Here is an 18726-nt window from a genome sequence, read left to right on the forward strand (position 1 = left end):
ATTAACCCGAATGGAGGAGCAGTGGAAACTCCACAGAGACGAGCTTAAGGATCAACATTTGTAACCGTCGACGTCCGAGGCTGGTTTCTCCGCCTTTTTTTTTTTCTTTTAACCCCGAGCTGGAACTGCTGCGAGGACTCGAAGCGGTTTTAAATGACTTTTTGCGAGGGAGATTTCCTTCCTGCGGGGCTGACTTGCTTCTCTGTGTATCTTTTGCTGCTATTTGGCACGAGGGAAGCGGAGACGCGCCGGGCACAGCCTCCCCTGCGCCCCCTTCTTGCTCCTCCTATCCAGTTGATTCGGTAGCGGCGAGTACTTTTTTCGCCTGCGTTTGCACGAGAGGCAACAGCTTGCTTGCCTGTCTGCCCGCTCGGGAAAGCCTCGCCGTAGCAAAATATACTGAACCGGCCACGGATCGAAGCGGGAGCCTCTCCGGCCTTCGTTTCTTTTCTTTTCCTTTTTTTATTTTGCCCTTCTCTCGTTTTTCAAACAGTTTCTGGAAACCAAGGCGGCAGGTTTCTCGCCTCCCCCCCCCCTCCCGCCCGGCTTTCCTCCAAGCAGTTCCTCGTTTGCCTGGTGTCAACCGTGGCTGCCCCTGGATCTCGTCTTAGGCGGAGAGAGCGAAGAGCAGCGCTCTGTTCCTTTAAGGAGAACTCGGCGCCTTATTCTACTCCAAAGTTTCTCAATAAAGAGAAAGGCGGCTGGGGGAAATGAGAGCGTTGCCGAAGCCACTGAAGGAAACCGAAGCCGAGCGGGAACCTTCCGAGGGGAGCGGATTGTGAGCGCTTTTTCTCCCCCCCACCCCTACCCCCAAACCCCACTTCCCATCTCCAGCTGTGGATTACCAAGGTGGCCCCCACGGCTCCTTCTGCCCCCTTCCTCCTTGGCGGGAGTTGTGGGGAAAACGCCAGGCGGCTGCAGCCCCAGTTCCTTCTCGACCGCCTCCTTTTGCTTTCTTCAGCCCGGGGAGGAACCTCCTTGCCTCCCATCCCCAACCAAGCGGGAGCCCGCGCCGCTTGCCGCCGCCGCCACCACCGCCACCACCACCACCACCATCAGCCCAGCCGCTGCTTTTGCCCCTGCCGTGATGCCATGCCCCGCAGCTACAGCGGAGGAGATGACAAGGGCGGCTCCGCCGGGATCTGGTTAAAAAGCAGCTCGGCGGGGCGCTACGGCTGCAGCGGGGGGAGCAGCAGCGGCAGCAGCGGCATGAAGGATGTGGAGTCCGGTCGGAGCAGGGTGCTCCTGAACTCGGCGCCCTCCCGAGGGGACGGCTTGCTCCTCCTGGGCACCGGCGGCGGGTTTGGCTTGCGAGAGAGCCGGCGAGGCAAGCAAGGAGGAGCCCGGATGAGCCTGCTGGGGAAACCGCTCTCCTACAGCAGCAACCCGATCTACCGGCGGAACGCCAAGTACCGGAAGCTGCAGAACTATCTCTACAATGTATTGGAGAGACCCAGAGGCTGGGCTTTCATCTATCACGCGTTCGTGTGAGTACCAGCGGGGTCGGGGGACAGACGCGTGCGCTCCGGCGGGTGACTGTGCTGCCACATGGGTGGGGAAGTGGGTGGAGCCCCCCCCCCACCTCCACACCTGTCGGAAGGGTGACCCGGTGGAATACCTTGTCCAATGCCTTGTCCAACGCTCCGGCGGTTGACTGTGCTGCCACATGGGTGGGGAAGTGGGTGGAGCCCCCCCACCTCCACACCTGTCGGAAGGGTGACCCGGTGGAATGCCTTGTCCAAGGCGAGGGACCCTTCGGCGTGCGAGGGGGGTGAGGTCAGAGGTGTGGCGGCGCATCCTACTCCTCTGGAATGCCCCGGAGCCCTTTTGAACGCGCTAAAATGAGCATCACTTGAATCCCGTGGAAACGTGACAGGGTGCTTCCCTCTGCAGAGAATCTCAGTGCTGTCAATCGGGAGGCATGTTCTGCTTCTAGTCTTGTCTTTTCTTCCTTACCACAGTTTTCCACATAAGAAAAAAATATATATCAAAGGATAGGTGAGAAAAGATGAGAGGTGATTATTATTATTTTTTACATGTGGAGGAAACGTGTTGCCTCCTGCTTAAAATTCAGTGAATAAGACTAGCCATCGGGCGGCAGAAACCTGATTTGGGAGCACCTAGAAAGCACAGAGTAAAAACACCTATTCCTTTTGGATGACTGTGCAGGTTTGATCACCTTAAGGCATTTCCACACGTCATAATCTTTAAAAGAGCTATTTGACTTAGGTGTGATTGTGGTTATATTTCCTTTTGGGGAGGGCAGGATAGAGAACATTAAAGTTAAAATCCTGGCCTTTATATCTAAATTATAAATAGAAATACAACCAAAAATATTCCCAAACCTAAAACAATTTAAGATTTTAAAACTGCAATCCTATTCTCACTCACTTAATTTCTTGATCATAAAATGGACTATTGCAAGGAGCATATGGAGACTTAGGCTCCACCTGTCAAGTGTGAAAGTATGCTTTAGATGAGGCTTTTGCAAAAAGTTTTGGCATTTTCATTTTAATGTGTGTACCGGTATGTATAGAAAACCCCATTGCAGAGTTCTTTGCGATATATTGATGTGGCTCTTGATTGTGTTAAATGATGTTTAGCTGCAAATAGAAGAATGCCAGTATTATCCAGAGACAATGAAATGGAAGGAACTACATTGGAACGTGTTTAGAAGTGAATTGTGCAATGGCTCTTCTATCCAAGAAACAATATTTGCAAGTTTTGAAAAAGTGCAGTAGGTAAAATATTGTGAAGGTAATAAAGATGTAAAAACCTTCAATATTCCTCAGAAGTAAACAAACTTTAACTAAAAGTTGGGATGAAAAGATAAGACACATCGGTTATTTTCTATCAAGAGAAAGAACTGGTAGGAATAGGTGCAGAAATGCAGAAGGGAAAACCTTGGTTCTGTAATAATTTAATGTAGTGAAATGGCTAAAAAAAGATATTGGGATAGGTATTTTATTAGAATTGTAATTATTATAATTATGAAAGAAGACTGGAGGATTAAGAAGGAAGACTGAATTATGAATAATCCATAATTGTGGAGAGAATAGAACATATGAAATATCATAAATGTGATTTCTGAGAATTTGGTAAAAGTAAATATTTCAGTAAAATATTGAGTTTTTAAAATAATGTACAAGTTTCTTCATAATTCTTATTTTACTTTCAACCATAATAGCACTTACTAGAATACGTCAAGTAGTGAAAGCATCCAACAGATTTCAGTAGCCTTATGGCCTATAAAATAGACTGGCATTAATAATCTTGTATTGAATATGGTATCTGAAGTTGAAATAATAGCATTTAATAGGCACACTTGAACTCTCATAATCAAATAGTTTGCCAGCAAAATCTACCAGCCATCCTTAAAACTACTCTGTAAATAAATAAATATTATTTATCATATTGTTGATCATGTTATGAAGGTTGAGAAATAATAGTTTAAGATAAGCTTGCTAGTTTGTGATAGGGAACCAGATTCATTCCCATGGTTCTGGCCTGTGACATTATATTCCACAAGTTGTTAAGACGGGGGCTTGCATAAATCAGAGTCAAGTGTGACTTGGACTAGAGTAGGGCAATGCTACTTTCCTCTAGGCCAGTGTTTCTCAACCTTGGCAACTCGAAGATGTCCACTGATGCTGACTGGGGAATTCTGGGAGTTGAAGTCCGGACATCTTCAAGTTGCCAAGGTTGAGAAACACTGCTCTAGGCCTAAGTCAAAATCTTTGTCATTACACTGAGTCTACAGTTAGGCATTCCTTATCTAATGGTAATGGTTTCTAAGGATTCCATGACGAACATGAGATGACAGAAACTGTACATAATTTTGGCAAATTTGAATACATAAAGTTGTTTACAGTTCAAAATAAGGAAGCAGATGCGGAAATGTGGACAGTGATCCAGTTGGCTCAGGTCTAGGAAGTTGCTAAGAAGGCTTCTAAAAGGATTGACTCATCAGGCCTATAGTTACTAGGTAGCAATAGCAATAGCAATAGCAGTTAGACTTATATACCGCTTCATAGGGCTTTCAGCCCTCTCTAAGTGATTTACAGAGTCAGCATATCATCCCCACAGTCTGGGTCCTCGTTTCACCCACCTCGGAAGGATGGAAGGCTGAGTCAACCTTGAGGAAGTGAGATTTGAACCGCTGAACTGCAGATAACAGTCAGCTGAAGTGGCCTGCAGTACTGCACCCTAACCACTGCACCACCTCGGCAACCCCATATGTAAATAAATATTCTGATGCTGTTAGGCTGCAATGGTTTGTCTAACAATCATGAATTTCTCTAAGCAATGAACGTTTGAAAGATGATTTCATAGAAAGCAAGGAAAGGTTGTTTAAAAAAGAGCAGCAACAATAATTCCAAATTTTCCAGCTAAATAATTTCAACTGTGAGGAACATTTTTTCAGAAAAGAAGATCCAGGACCTGGTGAAGTCAAATGATCTGTTGGGCAAAGCAAAATCTCTGGTAAACGTCTCCCAAAACTGGCCCATCAACAAAACAGAACCCCCAGAGATCAGTGTAAATAACCTGCTGAAAATTTTAGTTGAAGCTGGGGTTGTTGCTGTTGTGCACAAGGCCATACCACAGCATCACTTCTACAACAATTACAAAAAGGTTGGAGTTATGGATCAGAGTGGCACAAGAGATATTGTGTGGGTGGAACAAAAAAAATATGATTCATCCAAATATTAACATACCCTAAAAGTTAATACCCAACGATCAATGAAGAAATTGAAGAGTTTGAAGGAAATGGTTTGAAACTAAATTGATCAAGAAGTACTAACAATAAAATAAAAGTTTTGAAATGGCCTTCGTAGTCTCTGTACTTGAATATTATTGAAATCTGTAGGAAGGTCACAAGCATGAAGTTTATGCAAGGAGGCAGGAATATTTCTGAGCTAGAAAAGTTCTGCAAGGAAGACTGAAAGGGGAAAAAAATCTTTTAAAAAACGCTGTAGGAAATATTTGGAAGCTGTTAATTCAGGAGGGTTACAAAGTATTCATTGAAGAGTCAAACTCCTATACCTTCCATGTTCACCACTTTTTATTTCAAAACTGTAAACAATAGCATTCAAATGTCCAGAAAGAATTGTGTCATATTCTAGAGCCGAGGTGGCGCAGTGGTTAAATGCAGCACTGCAGGCTACTTCAGCTGACTGCAGTTCTGCAGTTTGGCTGTTCAAATCTCACGGGCTCAGGGTTGACTCAGCCTTCCATCCTTCCGAGGTGGGTAAAATGAGGACCCAGACTGTGGGGGCAATATGCTGACTCTGTAAACCGCTTAGAGAGGGCTGAAAGCCCTATGAAGCGGTATATAAGTCTAACTGCTATTGCTATTGCTATTCCCTTAGGGTACAGGTGTCACATTGCCATCACATGACATACCGCAACATGTTTCCTCTTTGTGGAGCTGGCGTGGGCATGGCCTGTGTGTGAGCCTGTGTGTGACGCATTTGGCCCACAGACTGCCAGTTTGACACCCCTGCCTTAGAGATTCAGGGAACTATTCAATTTGATCAAAGATGCCTAAAGTTTTGCATGCAACTATATATTTCCATTCAAACAGTTTTTCATTTATGGTAATAACAGTTGTATTAGCCATGATCCTTTTTTTTATGGAAAGAGGAACTGAAGTAGAGATAGTAGTGTAAAGCTACATAGTGAACTTCTCTTCAAAAAGAAATCTAAATTGAAGTTCTTGACCTGCCTTTGTCAATATGAAGTCTTGGCGTGTATTTCAGCTATATTGGGAGTTCTAGTTCCATCTATTGCATAATGCTAAATTAGGAAGTATGCTACAGACCTGACATTCATTGTATTCTAATGTGTAGTCAGTACTATACTTTCACCATTTCCTCTATTCAAATATTATTCTTAAATCTTTATCTACAGGTGAAACTCAAAAAATTAGAATATTGTGCAAAAGTTCATTCATTTCAGTAAGGCAATTTAAAAGGTGAAACTAATATATGAGATAGACTCGTTACATGCAAAGCAAGATAGTTCAAGCTGTGATTTGTCATAATTGTGATGATGATGGCTTACAGCTCATGAAAACCCCAAATCCACAATATCAGAAAATTAGAATATTGTGAAAAGCTGCAATATTCTAGGCTCAAAGTGTCCCACTCTAATCAGCTAATTAAGCCATAACACCTGCAAAGGGTTCCTGAGCATTTAAATGGTCTCTCAGTCTGGTTCAGTAGGAATCACAATCATGGGAAAGACTGCTGACCTGGCAGTTGTGCAGAAAACCATCATTGACACCCTCCATAAGGAGGGAAAGCCTCAAAAGATAATTGCAAAAGAAGTTGGATGTTCCCAAAGTGCTGTATCAAAGCACATTAATAGAAAGTTGTTTGGAAGGGAAAGTGTGGAAGAAAAAGGTGCACAAGCAGCAGGGATGACCGCAGCCTGGAGAGGATTGTCAGGAAAAGGCCATTCAAAAGTGTTGGGGACTTTCACAAGGAGTGGACTAAGGCTGGAGTCAGTGCATCAAGAACCACCACACACAGACAGATCCTGGACATGGGCTTCAAATGTCGTATTCCTCTTGTCAAGCCACTCCTGAACAACAAACGTCAGAAGCTTCTTACCTGGGCTAAAGAAAAGCAGACCTGGTCTGTTGCTCAGTGGTCCAAAGTCCTCTTTTCTGATGAGAGCAACTTTGGCATCTCATTTGGAAACCAAGGTTCCAGAGTATGGAGGAAGAATGAAGAGGCACACACTGCAAGATGCTTGGAGTCTACTGTGAAGTTTCCACAGTCTGTGTTGATTTGGGGAGCCATGTCATCTGCTGGTGTTGGTCCACTGTGCTTCATTGTGTACAGGGTCAACGCAGCCATCTACCAGGAGATTTTGGAGCACTTCATGCTTCCTTCCACAGATGAGCTTTATGGGGATGCTGACTTCATTTTCCAGCAGGACTTGGCACCTGCCCACACTGCCAAAATCACCAAAACCTGGTTCAATGACTGTGGGATTACTGTGCTTGATTGGCCAGCAAACTCGCCTGACCTGAACCCCATAGAGAATCTATGGAGCATTGCCAAGAGAAAGATGAGAGACATGAGACCGAACAATGCAGAAGAGCTGAAGGCCGCTATTGAAGCATCCTGATCTTCCATAACATCTCAGCAGTGCCACAGGCTGATAGCTTCCCTGCCACGCCGCATTGAGGCAGTAATTGCTGCAAAAGGGGTCCAAACCAAGTACTGAGTACATATGCGTGCTTATACTTTTCAGAGGTCCGATATTGTTCTATGTACAATCCTTGTTTTATTGATTGCATGTAATATTCTAATTTTCTGAGATTGTGGATTTGGGGTTTTCATGATTTGTAAGCCATAACCATCACAATTATGACAAATCACGGCTTGAACTATCTTGTTTTGCATGTAATGAGTCTATCTCACATATTAGTCTCACCTTTTAAGTTGCATTACTGAAATAAATGAACTTTTGTACGATATTCTAATTTTTCGAGTTTCACCTGTATATGGGAAGGACTTAAATGCCTGTCCTTAATAGTAATTTGACTGTAGACAAATTACAGTTCTCACTGTACCTTGAGAATGGTGATATTCCAGTAAAAGTTGAGCACTTTCCATTCCCACCAATTTAGCAGTGATGCTTAAAGTGGCAATATCATCCATATTGCACAAGAATAATAACATCCAAGACAAACTATGAGAAATGCAATGATGTAATGTCAACTACATTGTTCTACTTCCATTAATCCTGTCACTCATGCCAGATCTTCAAGAAAACATTATAATTCACAAATTACTTCTACAACCACACATGAACATGACAGTTTGGGGGCGGGGGGGGGGAATCAATGAAGTGTTGTTTCTGTTTGGAGAATTCTTTTACCATTGTTTGAAAATGTGATTGCAGAAATGCAGAATGCTAGATAACACCAGTGGCATTTCTTCCATTTCTAAATATGTAAGACATTGATCTTTGTGTATGATATAAAAAAAACATATTAATTGTTGCTGGGCCTGTTTGTTTGAGTAAAGCTGATCAGTTTTGAATTTCTTCTCTTTTTGTCAGAATGTTGGAAAGAATTGTCTTGACTGCATAAGGCACTGTAGCTTGTCAGATGTAACCATACGTGCTCCTAATTTTCTGTAGAGGATCTTGGAAGAATAGCTCTTATGTGTTGTAGTCTTGTGTGCTCAAGTATAAGATAAATTATCTCAAAGTACAACAAACTGGTGTCTTAAAACAGCAGCTCTTAAAACACCTCGTATTTTTGTACTTTTATTGTAATTTTCACCTGGCAATTTGTTCCTTCAGCTTCCTTAATAACATAGGTTAACCTTTAGACATTTGGGGGGCATTTTGTTTATCCTATGAAAAGAGGGAGGGTGATAACTTAGGTCCAAATCCTAGCTAAGGAACAATGTACAATTTACTCTTAATACTTATTTATCCACCTGCTTCAGTTGAAATAATGATATTTACAGAAAAGACATATAGTTCTTGTTTAACAACTGCCTGGTAGATTGACTGTTCACAGTTGTGATGGTAATGAAAAAACAATATTGCAACCAATTTTCACATTTACGTTCTTCTTTGATCTGGAAAGGAAAGCTAGCAATAGCAGTTAGACTTATATACTGCTTCATAGGGCTTTCAGCCCTCTCTAAACGGTTTACAGAGTCAGCATATCGCCCCCACAGTCTGGGTCCTCATTTCACCCACCTCGGAAGGATGGAAGGCTGAGTCAACCTTGAGCCGGTGAGATTAGAACTGCTGAACTGCAGATAACAATCAGCTGAAGTGGCCTGCACTACTGCACCCTAACCACTGCGCCACCTCCGTTCTGAACTAGGATTGTTACCACAGTCACAATTTTCACTTAGCTATCCCTTTGTATAACAACCCAGGTTACTATTCCAAGTGTGGTTGCTAAATGAGGGCTATCTGTAGTTGTTAGAAACCATAAAATGGTATTTTGATTATTGTAATATAGAAAATAAGTACCTTGTCATTATCTGGAAGTACAGTATTGACATCCTGAAGTAGTATTGAAATCTGAATGTTTTTAGGATACCAATGAAGTTTGTACTTTGTAACCTAAGAATTTCTGGTGTAAAGAAGCATGTTTCATATTACTATAAAAGCATATTTTTCACTACTTTCTTTTGAATTGATTTTATTACATCTAACATTAGCTCTTTGTAGGGCAGCAAGAGAAAATGAGAAGCAAGAAGGATCTAATGAGCGAGTAATTGAAAGTAAACGTATTTAATCTACTCCCTCAGGCTTCAAGTAGCTGTGAATGGTTAAAAGATTACTATAACATTCAGTAATTTATTTAGTCCCTTGACTCTGTCTTCTATTACAGTTTTCTCTCTTCTGTAAAATATGTACGGTTTTGTAGATATTTTAATAGACTTCTAGTAGTTAAGCCACTAGGTTAGAAACCAGAGGATAATGAGTTCTAGTCCCTCTGTATGTATGTATGTATGTATGTATGTATGTATGTATGTATGTATGTATGTGTGTGTGTATATATATATATATATATATATATATATATATATATATATATATATATATATATATATACACATACACACACACACACACACACACACACACATACATACATACATACATACAAATACATGTGTTGTATTTGTGCTGATAAATAAATAAACTCTAAATAGATACATATACATATACATATACATATACATATACATATATATAAATACAACAAATACAGTCACAAATACAACACAAATGTAACAAAGGCAACAGTAAAAATATTGGGTTTCTGTCTGGATGGTCTCTTGTGACGAGCCGATAGACAGAGAATGGAAGCAGTTAGCTATCTCCCATATTTGGGCATACCAGGGGTTGTGACACTAAATACACACACACACACAACACACACACACACACACACACATATTATATATATATGTATGTATGTATGTATGTATGCATGCATGTATGTATGTATGTATGTATATGCTGATAAATAAATAAAGGGAGACTAGTATAGATCTATTTCAAGCTATTTAGCTTTCATCAGCTAGCCATACCCTTACTGGGATTCGAACCTGTGCTATATTACATATTAGGCAGTTGTGTTAACCACTAATCCACAAGGTTCTCCTCCTTTATATACATACACACATACATACATGCACGCACACACACATACATACATGCATGCACGCACGCACGCATGCACACACACACACACACATACACACATATACATACATAAATACATATAGTTGGGTGATCTTTATACCATTTTCTCTTAGCTGTTGGAAGGAGCAGTGACAAAATACTTTGGTGAAATTTTGCCACAAGCCCAGTGCCATAAACACTGACACAAAGCCCTCTTCAACCATTGTATCTGGCCTGCAAAAGTCTGAATAACCACAATTTGACAGCAAAGTGATTCAAAAGACCCTTTGCTTCCCAATGGAGGTTATCTGGATATTTGATACATACCAGGGCTGGGTTTCGACCGGTTCGCACCGGTCCCTGCGATCCAGTTGGTCGCCGAACCCGGAAGTAAGTAACTTCCAGGAACGGCGAAGGCCCCCCCCCCGCGCCCGCGCGCGCCCGCACACCCGCGCCCGCTCCTTACCCGGTTTTTTCGAATTTCGCGCTATCCATGCATGCGCAGAACGCCTGCGCGATCCTCCAGGAGCAGCTGGAGCATCGCGCAGACGCTAGTACGCATGTGCGTGCCGCGTGCGTGCACGCGCGCACCGCATGCGTGCGTGAGGACGCCGCCGGCCTCGTTCCAACCGATCCGGTTGGAACGGGGCGAGAAACCCACCCCTGATACATACATACATACATACATACATACATACATAATACATACATAATACATACTACATTGAATAAATGCAGATTGAAATCAGTAAAAAATGGATGAGGAAATAAGAAAGATTTCTTATTTTGCAACATTTTGAGCATCTGTAGTAAATACTCAGCAGCTAAAGCTAAAATTAGTAATTGTTCTTGAAGTGTATGCATACCTTAAATTCAATGAAAACTGTTGTTTTCATTCAATTTAATATTTTAATATTTCACTTAATATTTGTAAACATAATGATTTAATTACACAATCTTTTGGATATTCATATTGAAAATAATACTTTGGATTCATTCCTTATTACTGTAATCCTTCTAGAGTCGCTGTATCAGTGAGACTGACACATAGACATTTAATAAAGAAATAAATAAATTATAAATGCATTGCTTCAGATTGTACAATAATGCTTAATTTTCAACCTAACTGCAATTATACCCATTCCGTATTGAGTCCCCAATGATTGTGGTGAGAAAACAGCAGAGCTCCAATGAAGTGTACACTATTGAACAAATTCATCTTAATATACCTAAGGAATTTTTATTAAATGCCAGACTCAATGCATCACTACTCTTGAGTTTGTAATCCCACCTAATAGAAAATTCGCCCTAGCCAAGGCGATTTTGTATTGCTACTCACACTGAGTGCAGTTTCCTGGGCCTTTAGGTTGCTATTCTGAATTTATGGAAGATGGTACTTGAGAAATAGAGTATTGCCAGTTGACTGCTTTTAGTATTATAGCATTTTAATATCTTTGTTGTCTTGTGTAATCAATAATATTTTCCATCTATTTTTCAGCGGATAGTGTAGATATTGAACTGTTGCTCAGTTGCTGATAGTTTTAGCACAGATATTCGCTTCCTTTCCTGCAGGGCTGTGAAACTCTCAGCCCAAGGCTGGATGTGTCACATGCTGGCCACGCCCACACCGGTTTAACCGGTTTAACGAACGGGGGGGAAATACCATTTACTTCCGATATGTCACATGACACCATCATGACAACGTGAGTTTGACACCCCTGCTTTAGTGGGAGGATGGGTAACCAGGTATGATTTTTTTCATTGATGAACTGTATATGTTTATTTGTGGTGCTCATTACTATTAAAATAGAAATTTACAAAATTTTCAAAATGTTGCGCCCACCAAACTGGCAGTAATGCCGGGAGCATTACTAAACAATCTGATTCCTGCTTCATCCAAAGTGATAAAAGAGGAAGTGAAGAAGAAATAATCTGATAAAATCTGTACTTGTTTCCATTGAAATTACCTTATTATATTATACCTCTTACCTCTGTTTGACCAGCCTTCTTCTGTTGTTGTATTATTGAGGTCATAATTTTAGGTAATGATGCTATTACTTAAACTTATTATTTACTTTATTATTATTAAGCTGAAAGTTGTGCAATTTTATGTTTCATTACTAATCAGTATTAGTATCATTTCCCATAACCTCATTCCAAATTTTGATGTTGTCTTTTTTCCTTATAGTGTCATATGGTCTCGTTGCAACAGTCCAACCAATTCAAATGTATGTTGCCATTGTTGCCAATGTTTTCCACGCGGTTCCTTTGGTTTGTAACCTAACTATAGGTCCATAATGTATTCTGTAATATGGCTGTGTAGAGAGCTTTGAGGGGGCGGTTCAGTTCGGCAAACGTTTAATTAAAGAACCTATCGAAACTGCCGTTTAAATAATAAGGGCTCCTCAGTGCTCAATATGAAGCAAAGCATGCATGTTGCTTTATCTCGTTTCTCCATTTAAAATATTTTCTTTTCTTTTCATAACACACACTCACATGTATACTATACATAGCCCATATCATATAGTATTAAATAATAGTTACATCAGTTCCTCTTCTAAACAATGCCCTCCAAAATAGAAAGCCATTATAGCTCTTCTGTTCTCCATACACCTCTTTCTTCTACCACCCTCCAACTTTCTATCTTCCTTTCATCATCCCCCTCTACTCTACTTCCCCTCCCCCTCTACCACTCCTCTCTACACAATCCACTCCCCCTCATCCTTCCCATCTCCCCCCCACCCTCTCTCCCATCCCTCTCTGCCCATCTTTCTTCTTTCCCACTCCACCTCTCCTTGGTGTATTTCCGCTATATGTCAATATGCTTAGCTATCCTATTTTTAAAGAAAAAGTAATAATAGTAATAGTAGTAAGAATGTAAAATTAAAAAAATTAAAAAGGGAAACAGTATACATGTGGTGTCAGATACATTGAAATCTAGAGCCGAGGTGGCGCAGTGGTTAAATGCAGCACTGCAGGCTACTTCAGCTGACTGCAGTTCTGCAGTTCGGCTGTTCAAATCTCACCGGCTCAGGGTTGACTCAGCCTTCCATCCTTCCGAGGTGGGTAAAATGAGGACCTGGATTGTTGTTGGGGGCAATATGCTGACTCTGTAAACCGCTTAGAGAGGGCTGAAAGCCCTATGAAGCGGTATATAAGTCTAACTGCTATTGCTATAACTGCTAAATCTAACACCTCTCATCTATCATGATATATCCCTCCCCCCCCCACCCGACCCCCCGACCCCCCACAACCTACTTTATCTCGTTTTTCTTTGGAGCCTTTCTTAGCCTTTTCCGGCCGAGTTGCATTATGGCAACTCATCAAAGACGTACTCTGTGAAGCTTTGCCTCACAGCACTAGCTAAAATGTGTTATGCTGGGTGAGAAACAACTCACAAAGCACCCTAGTTATGTATTTATTTATTTATTTTTATTCTATTTATTTCATCAAGCATGAATTAGATGACAGATATAAGTATAAACATGATTATGAATACATGAAATGCATAAGAATCAGAGGTGGGTTCCTACCAGTTCGCACCTATTCGGTAGAACCGGTTCGTCAAATCTACCGAACCGGTTAGAAGGGGTTCCACCAGTGGACCCGGAAATCAGGCCACACCTACAGAAGAGGTTCCAAAAATTTTAAAACCCACCACTGATATGAATACAATGAAATATTAGGACAGCGACGGTAGGTACACTGGTGCGCTTATGCACGCCCCTTAAAGACCTCTTGGGAATAGGGTGAGGTCGACAGTAAACAGTCTAAGGTTAGAGTTTTCCAGGCTGGAAATACTGTGGGCAAACTGGTATCATATTCTGAAGCTGTCTTCCTCCAAGCTGCTTGAAAATCTTTGGCAAACACAGAAGAGGAGGTACGACCTGCCTCCCCCACATCGTTCACCAAGCTTTTTGTGCTGGAGTTTACCAGGTTGGATGGCTCCATGTGCCTCTTTGGGTACCCACTGAAGTTCTTAAGAGATGGATAATGTTCTCCTGCAATTGCTTCATTAGAGAAGCAACCTCCATGACACAAACTTCTTATAGCAAATTTAAGTCGCTTTTTGTTAACTTTGCAGGATGCTCCAGACAAGAATAGCAATAGCAATAGCAATTAGACTTATATACCGCTTCATAGGGCTTTCAGCCCTCTCTAAGCGGTTTATAGAGTCAGCATATTGCCCCCACAATCTGGGTCCTCATTTTACCCACCTCGGAAAGATGGAAGGCTGAGTCAACCTTGAGCTGGTGAGATTTGAACCGCTGAACTGCTGCTAGCAGTCAGCTGAAGTGGCCTGCAGTACTGCACTCTACCCACTGTGCCACCTCGGCTCCTCACTACACACTCAGAGCAGAGGTGGGTTCCTACTGATTAAACCAGTTTGGCTGAACCGGTAATTGTATGGCAGCCTGGGTTGCTGGAACTGGCAGCAACCCAGGCCTGCCATGGCCCTAAAGCAGTTCATTGCTGGATTTTTAAAACAGTCTAAAGGATTTTTCATTTTGATGCTATCAATTAAGTGCCATTAGCACCGCCATCTTGTTTTTAAGTTCTGCACATGCACAGAACAATTTCAATTGAATTGTGCAAGAGCGCGCAGCATGCATCCAGCATGCGCGCATGAGTGAACTGGCAGTAAAACCAGCCAGAACCCACCCCTGACTCAGAAGTACTAGCTCTATCTTTATTATAAGGTTACATTAAAGAATTTTTCAAGTCTGAAAGTCACCTCTCCCCCCCCCCCAAGCTTTTACCGCCTAAGAAACTAGGGAGGGACCATTTGAGTCATTTGCCACACCCCCATTCCTTGGGGCTTAGCTGTCTCTTATCTGACCATTGCCTAATCTGTGGCTTCTCCTCCTGTCTCCCGTTGTCTTCCTGTCTCTTACTCTCCTGTACCATTATAGTTTTTACAGAACTGGACATTTTACAAGCAAATAGTTGATCTGTGACTGGGTGGAATATGGAAGGGCAGAAGCTATCTTTTTCCATCAGTCCTTTTATTTACAGAATTCAGATAATTACATTTCAAAATTTACCTTTCAGGGTGTGTTGTTTTTGTATAGAAGATGCTACAGATTTCAGAAATTCTATTCACAGATAATAAAGCTAAACACACAGTTTCCGCTAAAGAGAGAATTTAGAGGATAGAAGATAATCTCTGCATTTATTTCAATGAAATTTGACAATTCTAGTGGATCGAAAAATTCAAATACTTGCTGGAAACCAAAGATTACAGTTGATTCTTTTTTGCTAAATAATGAGTCAAATATAACTGTTTAATGAATCTTGCCTCGGATTGGAGCATGGGAATATGAGTAGACGGGGAATAAATTTTCAAAATAAATAAATGAAATTTGGGGTGCTTGATTATAATAAGTTGGGGGCTTTCCTGAGAATGTCCAGATACCCAGAATCAATTGCTGTATCTATGACATGTCATGTTTGGAAGCAGCAATAGAATTGTTGATGTGATGATGAATTATGAACATGTTTTTGTTGCTATTAAATAAGTATATAATCATCCACTTAATAACTATATGTTAATCACATGAAAAACTTCAAGCTGGTGCTGGAACAAAGGAGCAAAAGTGCCAAGGGGCAAAAGTGCCAAGATACTTTAGAGTGACTTAAAGTGACTTAATGGTGTTCAGTTTCACCTTGAATTTCACACAAGAATCCTAGTTCAGTGGTGGGATTCAATTTTTTTTACTACCGGTTCTGTGGGAATGGCTTGTGGGCATGGTGTGGCTTGGTGGGCATGGCAGGGGAAGGATACTGTGAAATCTCCATTCCCATTCCATTCCAAGGCAAGTTTACTGCAAAATCCCCATTCCCTTCCGATAAGCTGGGACGCAGGAGGCAGAGAATAGATGGGGGTGTGGCCAGTCAGTATTTACCAGTCCTCTGAGCTACTCAAAATTTCCACTACTGGTTCTCCAGAACTGGTCAGAACCTGCTGAATACCACCTCTTTCCTAGTGGTAAAATAGTGTTACAGAAGACAATTTTTTCTTGAGCATCTTGAAAAGTTTATGCACACAACTAGTATTACGGATATAGTTTACCAGGTGAAAATTGAACCATATGCTTATGTATTTGCTGATTTGTGCTATAGGCATTGCTGGATTTTTAAAACAGTCTAAAGGATTTTTCATTTTGATGTTATCAATTAAGTGCTAGGAAAACAGAATTTTTTTCCCACTCATTTTTAAACTGAAGACAATTTTAACAATGTTAAAGCTGTTGAAATATAAATTTCTGGATTGAATGAAGTCATGACACAGCAGCATCACATAACAGAGGAGACTGCCAGGTACCTTTAGATAATTGACCGCAGGAAATGAATGCCAATTTTAATTTTAATTGCAAATGGAAATTTTGGCAACTGTGGAAATTCCAATGTACTATATATTTTCGAGAAAGAACTGTTTTGAAAATTCTCAAAATACTATCATAGTATGTATGAAACCACTTCTTCTAATTCTTGTGGATTCTGACTATCAATGCAATTCTTGTAAATTGATTACTTTAATGTGAAACTTCATTTCATGAACATTGGTACGGTATCTCCTGCATGAAATTATAAAAACACACTCAAGTTTAATGTGGAAAATATTGAGTTAATTTTATTTACATAGAATTTACTGTATAATCTCTGATAATGTAATATATAATTTTACATTGAAATAATAAAGTCCAGGTTTAGCATATCTGGTTTGGTGTGTGTGTGTGTGTTTGTGTGTATGTAAGATTTGTTGCTGTTGTTCAATTCATTGTATACAAGCTGCTTTGGGAACTCAATTTGGACAAATAAATTATGATTCTTTAGTGAGCTTGCTGTATTTTTACAAGCATTCTTTTTAGTACTTGTATTTTTAATTTTCTTTCAGAGTGAAGTTATATGAGTGGGTGGGTAGAGGAAGATGCTTCTCCTAGTCTTAGCTATAAAGAATATATTGTTTAAGATATTACTGAATGTTTTATGTGCCAAAAAAATCATGCGGTTGACTATAGGGTAGGCAGGGGGAATAAATATTTAACAGGAGAAATGAAACTAGTAGTCCAGGAGATGTCAGATGTCTCTTTCAATGGTTATTGCTCATTTTGTATCTTTTATCATCACATTTTAAGAACCCTGGGAAGCAACAGCTAATAAAAGCCTAACAAAACATTGAAATGCAAATTCAAGGTTAATATCACCGCAATCAGTCTCTTCTTGCTTAATGCATCAAATTAATACTTCACTGCTCTTGTTTTAAATGTATCATTATGAGATGGAATGGAGGCGACCTTTTCTCAGTTATAATTCAGTATGGAACTTCGTAAAAAGTATCTTAATAAATATTAGCACATGAAAAGGCAAGGGAAGGTCTTGTTATATTGTAAGACAAGCCATATGAATGTTCTCTCAAAAATTACTTCTTGGAAGTATTTCTAAAATATATAGGTAATGACAAAGAATATCACTTATTCCTATTTAATTTTAAATTATTTTCATAACTTTGGGGAGGAATTAATTCTTTCTTTCTTTAATGGATGCAGAGCTCTGCTTGCTCTATCTCAAAAATATACACTGCTCAGGAAAAGGTTGAATGAGTCAACTATATTAAAACTGGAATTTTTTTGTTTAACGTTGGCATGTAAATAGAGGTTCATTAATGAAAAAAAGGACACCTGTGAATTATGAAACATAATTCTTCCTTTATATAAATCTAATCTGAGCTTCTAGATTTGCTGGAGAAGCTGTGTGGAAAATGTGTTGTGCTTGCAGGAAAAAAAAATTCTTGAGAATAAGTCATTTAAATTTCTAGGAAGTAAGACTACTTACAGATTAAAGTTCAGTGGTGTAAATAAATGTAGTTCAAGGAGTATGTGAATAAGAATATTTCCTAACACTCTATATCATGGGTTATCCAACCTTTTGGCTTCCATGGGCCTCACTGAGTTAAAAGGGATTGGACTGCATATAAAATATATGATACAGTTAATGTATATAAATAACAAACCTCCTTAATTTTTTTTAATAAATCGTGTGGGGCCACATTTCTAACTTTCCAGGGATATATGCAGCCTGTGGGCCAGGATGGATACGGCTGCTCTGGATGGTAGATCATTAGGTTCTTGTTAGCAACTCAAGAGAAATTTAACTCTTAAGATGTGAATTCCCACACTGAGCTATCCTTGAATGGTAAGAACAATGCATATATGTAAACCCTGACCTGTTGATTTATTCTTGTATGCAAAAATTGGTATATTTGTGTGAGGTTTTTTTAAAAAATGCAGTTTTAATGTATATCTTGGAAATCATTTTATCTCTGTCCTTAATTTGAATCTTACGTGCACACTAAGAAATCAGGTTGTACAAAACAAACAATAAAGGTACGCATGAAGAAATGGAAATAATATTATGCATGAATTTATGCCAGATTAGAAACACCAACAGAAGGGAATTACACCCAATTATAGCAAATTTACAATATTAGAAAAAACTACTGTGTATAAATAAAAGATGGACACCGTCCAGCTATCAGGTTAGGTCTCT

The 18726-nt window shown here is 40.2% G+C and overlaps 1 protein-coding gene across 5 annotated transcripts in view; it reads left to right on the forward strand.

Moving 5' to 3' along the window:
• The first annotated feature begins 1092 nt into the window (after positions 1-1092).
• The window catches only part of KCNQ5 (potassium voltage-gated channel subfamily Q member 5), a 359579-nt gene continuing 341945 nt past the window's right edge, over positions 1093-18726 (forward strand). For all 5 annotated transcript variants that reach the window (XM_032216260.1, XM_032216262.1, XM_032216264.1 and 2 more), the window contains exon 1: positions 1093-1487. In XM_032216260.1, the coding sequence (XP_032072151.1) occupies positions 1093-1487 (395 nt within the window). The remainder of the gene's footprint in view (positions 1488-18726) is intronic.

The sequence above is a fragment of the Thamnophis elegans genome, chromosome 4, assembly GCF_009769535.1.
Source record: "Thamnophis elegans isolate rThaEle1 chromosome 4, rThaEle1.pri, whole genome shotgun sequence".
NCBI lineage: Eukaryota > Metazoa > Chordata > Lepidosauria > Squamata > Colubridae > Thamnophis > Thamnophis elegans.